Here is an 8526-nt window from a genome sequence, read left to right as displayed (position 1 = left end):
GCAGCTCTCACTTCTTTGTCCTTCTCATCATCATTCACTCAGTGCTGTGAGAGAAAAGCAACTGTGTCTTCATCAACTCATCGTTTCTTTGTCTCTTCAAGTTCTGAAGTCTTCGGTTTTAGGACCATTTTGTCGTACCATTATGGGGGTGTTCGAGCTTCTAGTTCCTCATCCAAAATGGTTGTCCAATGCATGTCTTCTGCCACAGGTTCGTGGGGGCTTCTTTGGTTTCTTAATGGTTTTAAATTGTGGTTATAATTTCGCCACAATATGGAAATTGTAGAAGAAATGTACATGTTGCATCTGCAATTGGAGTTGCATGCTACAATTTAGAGCAATAAGTGATTGCATCTAAGTTTCGAACGAACTTATTATGCCACTGCATGTTGGAAAGTTTAGAGAGTTTGTTTCATTAGAAAGACATAAATTTTTTGAAGTTTTTGTTCCTAAAGTTTGAAAAGATAACTAAAAGTATCATATACAAATTGAGGGTACTTTCTATTTGTAAGAAGTAAGAACCTTTATTGAGATATATGAATGCACTATGAGTGAGATTAAGCTGATTAGTTGAACATGTTTCCACATTAGGTTCTTTCATGGATTCTTGTTTAAATATTTATATACCTGATATATATGCAGATGCTCCTACTGTTTCTGAGACAAAGTTAAATTTCCTTAAGGCATATAAGCGACCAATCCCAAGTATCTACAACACTGTTCTGCAGGAGCTCATTGTGCAGCAACATTTGATGAGATATAAGAGATCGTATCGCTATGACCCTGTGTTTGCTCTTGGTTTTGTCACTGTTTATGATCAACTCATGGAAGGGTATCCTAGTGATGAGGACCGAGATGCTATCTTCAAAGCATATATTAATGCTTTGAATGAAGATCCTGAACAATACAGGTTAGAAATGATTGAGAAATTTCACTATTTAAGTTTATTGTTTCTTATTTCCTTGCTTGGTTCTACTTCAAAACTCTTGATTCAATGATGGAAAACTAATGGTTGTAAAGTGTAAATCCTTGGAGATTAGACTATGTTAACTTTGGTTCGCAAGATGCTAGTTGTGAATTTCATTTCGTATTTAGAAACGGCGAATTAGCTGTGCTTGCAACATGATTTTTGAGAATCACATTTGGTGGCTCCAAGGCCATTTCAACATACAAGCTTCAGATTCTTATTAAGCTAATTCTGGGGGGGCTTTTTGAACAATTTTATTGTCTTTGAATTAAGCTACTATCATTTTATAGCCTCTTTCTGGATATTTATACAATGATTTTGCTTATATTGCATCTGAGTTACATTTTTATCTTACATCAGATGATCTTTCTATGTTCCCCTCTGCAGAAAAGATGCTCAAAAGTTGGAAGAGTGGGCGAGGGCTCAAAACCTAACTTCCCTTGTTGAGTTTTCATCCAAAGATGGAGAAATTGAGGGGATCTTGAAGGACATAGCAGAAAGAGCAGGAAAGGGGGATTTCAGCTACAGTCGTTTCTTCGCAGTAGGACTATTTCGTCTTCTTGAGTTAACAAACGCAACAGAGCCAACAATTTTGGAAAAGGTTAACCAATTCACTTAAGACACTACTATGGCTTATGATTTGAATTTGTTCTTATTATTAAAGTATCTGTTACTTGCATCTTAAGGAATTTTTCATGTGTTATCAATTAATCTTTATGGTCAATCAAACAGCTCTGCGCAGCTTTAAACATCAACAAAAAAAGTGTTGATCGGGACTTGGATGTGTATCGGAATCTGCTTTCCAAGTTGGTTCAAGCAAAGGAGCTGCTAAAGGAATACGTTGACAGGTAAAACATCATAAAAGCTTTCAATGTTGTTCCTTCTCCTTCTCTACATTCTAATGGCTTTCAATTTTATGACACTACCTTCTTGCAAATCTATTAAATATACATTCTTTAGCCCCTAAACTGAAGATTGAATAGATATGCATTTATATTGCTGGTTCTCCTCAGCGAGATTTTGATTCTATGATCTCTCTGCTTCAGGGAGAAGAAGAAAAGAGAAGAAAGAGCTGAACCCCAAAAGGCTAATGAGACCATTACAAAGTGTTTGGGACAACAACTGTCTGGTCAGCAGCTATGGTCTTATGAAAATAACATCTACTGATAATTCGGTGTCCTTGACAATTTCTGGTTATGCAGAGTTTGGATAATCAGTAGAGGCAACTCAATCGAGTTTCGATATGCATATTTTATTATGTGTAAATTTGTAATATTCTGTGTTGGTGATCAACATGAAATCCTTGTATCACCTAGAGTCAACCATTGTTAATTCCAAAATCCAACACGATTTACATGTATTAGTTTTCTCCTCATGATAACAGACTATTCTCTATTTTTTACATTTCAGTATATACATATACTCACCTTTCATTTCATGTATCCATTTTGCATTTGAACTCATCCCTTTCGTTGTGACTTTGTTTGAGGGGCTACGGGCAAACTTGTGATTAGATCGATACTATTCAGGGTTCTTATTGGATTTGACAAACTGAAATGAAATTAAAATTAAAGATAAATAAATTGGTTTTCTTGTTTTGGTTAACTAGTTCACTTAAAAGTTAAGACTACACAGAGAGTAGAACGAGGAGTAAACTGAAATCTAATCTATGCGTTTCAACTGTAATAACATTTACAACAAAGTTTGTCTCAATTCTTAATTACACAATAATGAATTATCATGTTTGCAGTAGAGCTGCTAGAATTAATCAAATTGGTAATATACCTTGATAGGGGAACACAATATCAACCGCATAAAACCAAAGAATGGTTCAAGAGTTAGAGAAATACTGTATATACTCATTCTGTCTGGTACACAGTCAACACATGCCCCTTTATCATTGGATGAAATGTGGGATTTATCTCGCGAGTCCCACACTATTCAATAGTATAAGAGGAAGTGTTGGCTCGGTGAATCGGATAAGAATAAGTACAATAACACATCTTTAATGGGTGAAATGTAAGACCTTTAACTAAGCTGAGAAATATCTACCTCATCTGGGATTTTAAATGTATCAGCTGCACCAAACTTTCGAAATTCATCTGCTAAAGAGTCTCCATTGCTACTATCATCTTCCTCAGCATCATCATTGTAATGTGTTGAAGGATCATGCACACTTTTAGACTTGCATTCATGAGTGGCAAGCATGTTAACCTGGCCATGGTGAGAAATCTCTACTACAACCGTGTCATCGTCTATTGGGAGGGGTTGCTTCCAAGGTTCCCCATCAATCCTCATGTATGTATGATCTGTTGCACCTTTGTGAAACACAAAGCCAATTCTGCGAGCCTGATGTTGAGATAATTTCAAGGCAATTGTAATATCAAAACCAAGGAAAAATTAAGGTTGGTACAGAAACTTAATGCTGTCATGTAAATTACAGCAAGAAATTTTTGGAAACTATCTTCAAAAGTAAAACAAGCCTAATATTTCATGGTACTGCACATACCTGAGCAAGTCGAGTTCCATGTCCATTTGGACCAAGCAAAGCAAGCCCATGCCAGGCATCTCTAAAGCCAACAACCTCTATTAGGCCATCATCTACATATGGACGTGTCCAGTCGTTCTGCATTTGATAGCATATTTAGAGTTTAGGTTTCAACAAAAATATTGCATAGAAGCATTAGTTTTGCCTTTTTTTTTTTAAATTACTATTCTTTATTTCCAGTTTACAGTTAAAAGAGATTTTGCTAAATAAAACAAATTTTAGTAATCAATGCCTTAAGGATCAAGAAAGTGAAAATTTGGCTGAACAATAAAACTTTGTAAGCTACAATTCATTTAACAATATGCCTTAAATGCATTGCAAACTTCAAAAACAGCTTTTCTTCTCTTCATTAAACAGGAAAATCCAATATATCAATCTATCAATAGTTTATGCATATGATATTTACTTGACGCTGTTGCCTCCTAGTTGGTGTACCCCAAGGATTCAGTCCACCAGAAAAGCTAGGCAAATTGAGGCATACAATTGACCGGATGCTGGATATGCGATAGAAAGAACACATCATATGTTATCAAGAAGTAAACAGGGGAGAAAACAACAGTTGGACAAACAAGAAATTAACTTTTCACTTTAAGAAGATATTAATCAACCAATAAAAGAACTAAAGCATCAGCGAATAAAAGCAACATAGTTAAGAGAACATGAATGAGAAGTTGAGTATAATGGAAACATCATGTATAACTGTGACTTTGGGATCATTGACAATTAATAAATGCAGGGAGTTATCCACCAGAACTTCTTATCATTGTCGCTTTCATGTTTCCTAAAGATATATGACTGCTAGAGCTTAGCTCAATTGACTGGTAGAACCCAAGTCTATAACCTTTAAGCCACCTTTTGGATGTCTAATCCTCCCTTCGGCCATTGAAAAGTAAAAAGATATAAATATATATGATTCTACCGAAAGATTTACCTGGAAGGAATTTGCAGGTCTTCCCACTGGCCATTCCTTTTCATGATTTGTACTTTTACAACATGTGCTATATTCCTGTGTTAGAAGATCAAATCACATTGACTTGACTGGTAAAGTGATAAAAATATATTGGAAAAAGGCTTATGTAGGACCCAGAAGCATGTATGCTTAGATATGTTTGCAATTGATCAATTTAATAACTGATCTACAGGAACTGACCTGGAAGGAGGATGGAATAGAGGAGCCAAAAACCATCCTTGCGTGCATCCAAGCCTAGCGTATGTAGTCTGTCATGATTCATGAATATTGAAATCAGAACAAAAAGCGGATGAAAAAATGACTGGTACAAAACTGTCCAGGTTTTCCATTCAATAAAAGATTGAAAAGTTCAAAGTCAAACAAGCAATGGTGTTATCCATTAATCTTCTGCAAGATGCTTTTATGAATTTTACTACTGCAGAAACACTAGTATACCTGATTAACCAACTGATTTTTGAATTTTTCAGGATGCAACTTTCGTTCAGAATGAAAAGCATAAGATATTTGAGCATCCATTCCTGTAGTCATGAATCATAGACATTTTTAATAAATGTTTCAATAAGATGAACTGATGGAACAAAAAGATGTTCCCCGATATAATTTATGATCTAAGACATTCTAAATGACTATTAAAAAAATAAATAAATAAGGTGGGAAATGTAAACATGTAATTGCCATTTAATAATTTCTGCATTGCTTTTTTGTAATTTGATATTTAGAAATGCTTAACCTAGATCAAAGGATCTACCAACTGACTCTTCCATGAGAAAAATAGAAATTCCATACTTTGAAATTTAAAGTTCAAGTATGGTACAACTCGGGAAAATTATGCTTACCCATGCTGAAGTAATTCCAAAATCCCCCACGAAAAGTATGGTAACCTTCCTGAGGAGCAGTAATCACACAAGGAAGTGCAGTGAGTAGGAAAAAAGCTAACTCTATAGATATTCAAACTAAAAATCTTGCCAGTTTTTATTATCTAAAACAGTTAAACTCCATAAGTCAAAAACAGCAATCAAATATGCAGAGGTTTTGTTGAACTGGTCTTAGGAAAACCAAAGTTCATTCCCAAGTTCAGAACAAAACAGCAATTCATGCCCATAGTCGGTGTAACTGTAATAATAAACCCTCCTGTCTCAACTGGTATTTTCTTAAATAAATTGTCAAGTAAAATGGATAACCCAAATTCAAGTCAAATCAGACTGTAGCATATGAAGCAAAGCATATTTCCTTGAAATTCCTATAGTTGCACCATGAACCTGATTAAAAGTGTACATAGTCAAAGGTACATATCTTACAATATTTTGTTCATCTGTCTCGGATACGCGATGGAAGGCATGCAAAGAATGCGGTAACTCAAGAGGTGCAATCGGATCACAGGGACCTTCTTTTGGAATCCTCATTCGCATAAGAATGTGCCAACTGATGGTTAAGAAAAACAAAGAACAACCATCAGGAATCTTAAACAACATGTAGCCCTTAAATATTCATTGTATATTTGCTCTGGATTAAGGAGCACAAGAACCGGAGTTGGGGAATCATGACAGATAAAATCAAACTCAATGTCCAAACAATAAACAACTCAAACCTACTAAAACAGAGATACTAATAACACTTTTCAAACAACAGCAAGCAAGACAGCTTAAGAACAGCATTAGATGTAAACACAAAACATAATATTTTTAAATGGTAAAAATGTATCTTTTAATTTAAAAAAAAAAATTGATTTATTTTTATCCCACAAGAAAGACAAACAAATGGGTGGCAGCATAACAAAACATATCGAATTACAAAAAAATAAAAATAAAAGGAAAAGAAGAATAGGACCAAAATTCATTACTTGTCTATTTTCATTGATTTAGCCTTCATTACTTGATCTAAAAATGACTTCACTGAATGCTCGTTTGTTCCTGGGTTCTTCTTTCCCTGTAATAAAGCAGCAGAAATTATGAGTCCCTTCAATTTTTTTTTTCACGATTCTGATGGACAATTTATCATCACAATTCTCAGTGAAGATAGGTGCTCATGGTGCACTTAGTTGGATTATGCTCATACAATTAATAAATTGTTATTTCAACTAAACAAATATGATAATATTGTAGGTCCTAGGTGAAATGTCGCTCTTAGTGTCAAGACTAAAGTATAGTCCACCTAAAGCTTTCTCCAACTTCTACTCAGAATTGAAGGGCCTTGTGTAAACCCCAATTCTTTATATATACATGGGAACCAAAATAATTCAAGAGTTAACTTAATCAGCATAAAATGATAGCTCCTTAAAACCCATTATATGTGAAAATGTAGCTATTGAACCATGAATTCATGGTAGAGTCAGAGATAATAATGCCCTACTTGTACTTCAATAAAAGCCCCCCAAAATGAAGCGTGATTTCTTACCCAGCCAAAAGCAAAAGGTAGGTTATTCCCTGTGCCCAAAGGAACCGTGGCTATTGGTGGCGGATGGGACAATTTGAGATCACAAACAACTCCAAGTAGCCAGCCCGCTGTTCCATCACCCCCAGCAACCTGAAATGCATATCAAATGTCACTGACGTCAGAAACTCATAAGATCAAGGACATCAAATTGTCAGAAACTCAAAAATTTTGGAGTTGATGATTGTTTAAAGATGAATTGATCAGGATCAAAGAGAATATCAACTCACAATTAATCTCAGACTTTCCATAATCCTTGTAGCAAGTTGATCACCTTGAACCTTGAGTCTCTCCAAGTTAGCATAGACTCTGCTCAGTACCTTCTCGGGAGCTTCTTCTCCTAAATCAAAAACCTGAAAATTCACACGCCCTGCTCAGTCTCTCACACACACAAAATCAAAGTCTCAAAATTTCTGCAAAAGGTGCCATCAAAATTTCTGTCCACAAATGCAATTGCAGCCACAATATTATTATTGATTTATTGTAGAGGTTTCCAACACTGTATTACAGCATAGAGCCCCCTAGATCAGTCATATTTTTTCGGCAATTTTACCCAATATTAATATTCAATAAATCACAAAGAAACAGTAACCGTAACCGGCAACGGCAATCAAAATAATGTCTACTAAGGCACCTGTTTTTCGTTGAGAAGAGCACGGTACGTTTTCAATAGGTCCCCTCCTAGCTGGCCACCGCTTTTGGAGTTCGCAAAAACAAGCACCGGGCACTCAGGTCCATTGCCACGGGCGATCTGGCTGCTCTCAGCCGCAGACTCCGGCACGAGCACGTAACTCGGGATCCAAAAGTTCTTCAAGAATTCGGAGTCGCGAGAAGCCATTGCTATAGTCAGCTTCCACTCACAGTATCGCGCTTTCCTCGAGCTTAGTAATTTGCTAACAACAAAGGATAACAAATTTTGAAGTCAAAATTGTCAAAATTTAAATGCAAGGTGACGTTGATCAGAAAGAGAGTATAGAGAATTCCATTTGAGAGCATAGCGAATGAAGTTGAATTGTGTATGTTCAGTGAAAAGGAAATGAAAACGAAGATGAATAATTTACCTGGTGGAAGGTGATGCGGATCACGGTGAAGATCTGAGAGCGTGAAAAGGATGCAGAAGATTCAGACAAGAGAGGAAGGTGACAACTGAACACGATAAGCGTCAAATAAAAAGAAAAGCGAGTTGACTCGGCGCGTTTGACGAGTCAGAGATAAAGGAGGCCAAAAAGACCCAATGGCGAACTGCAGTCACATTCGCCGCGGGTCCATGTGTTTGTGTTGGGATATTTCTCAATTCTCGACTTGTATCTTAGAATATTTATTTACTATTCTAGAAGATATCATTCATGGCGTCTTAGAACTTTCAAATGCGAATTTTCATTTCAAGAAATACTGCATTATGTTTTAATTTAATGATTTATTGCTAATAGGCACATGGATCAAATTAATGAAGAACAGCTTAGATGTTACTTAACAACAGCACAAAACTACGGTATTTTATCTATTATTTACTCAACTAAATTCAATGGATCAAACCAATCAAGTGTAATTTACACAATTTATTCTCCTATGAGTTTCCTTAGTAATATATTATAGCATATACGTATCCGCATG

General features: G+C 35.7%; 2 protein-coding genes across 2 annotated transcripts in view; one reads left to right on the top strand and one right to left on the bottom strand.

Annotated features, from left to right (window-relative positions):
- Window positions 1-2406, top strand: part of LOC107612878 (protein THYLAKOID FORMATION1, chloroplastic) — a gene marked incomplete in the record, with an annotated part of 2781 nt that extends 375 nt beyond the window's left edge. Inside the window, 5 exon segments of the mRNA XM_016314645.2 lie at window positions 1-208; window positions 640-907; window positions 1352-1565; window positions 1697-1812; window positions 2011-2406. Of these exon segments, the coding sequence (XP_016170131.1) occupies window positions 1-208; window positions 640-907; window positions 1352-1565; window positions 1697-1812; window positions 2011-2131 (927 nt within the window).
- On the bottom strand, window positions 2198-8189 carry LOC107612876 (diacylglycerol kinase 5). The gene is made up of 14 exons (XM_016314644.2): window positions 7974-8189; window positions 7547-7805; window positions 7143-7265; window positions 6877-7005; window positions 6323-6408; window positions 5781-5904; window positions 5319-5367; window positions 4918-5000; window positions 4663-4730; window positions 4444-4518; window positions 3919-4006; window positions 3474-3590; window positions 3017-3313; window positions 2198-2515 (listed from the first exon to the last, which is right to left on the bottom strand). Exons 2-14 carry the CDS (start codon window positions 7748-7750, stop codon window positions 2486-2488), a joined length of 1473 nt encoding a protein of 490 aa, XP_016170130.1. The 5' UTR covers window positions 7751-7805; window positions 7974-8189; the 3' UTR covers window positions 2198-2485.

The sequence above is a fragment of the Arachis ipaensis genome, chromosome B08 (genome assembly GCF_000816755.2).
Source record: "Arachis ipaensis cultivar K30076 chromosome B08, Araip1.1, whole genome shotgun sequence".
Lineage (NCBI taxonomy): Eukaryota > Viridiplantae > Streptophyta > Magnoliopsida > Fabales > Fabaceae > Arachis > Arachis ipaensis.
This window is presented reverse-complemented; position numbering and strand designations above follow the sequence as displayed.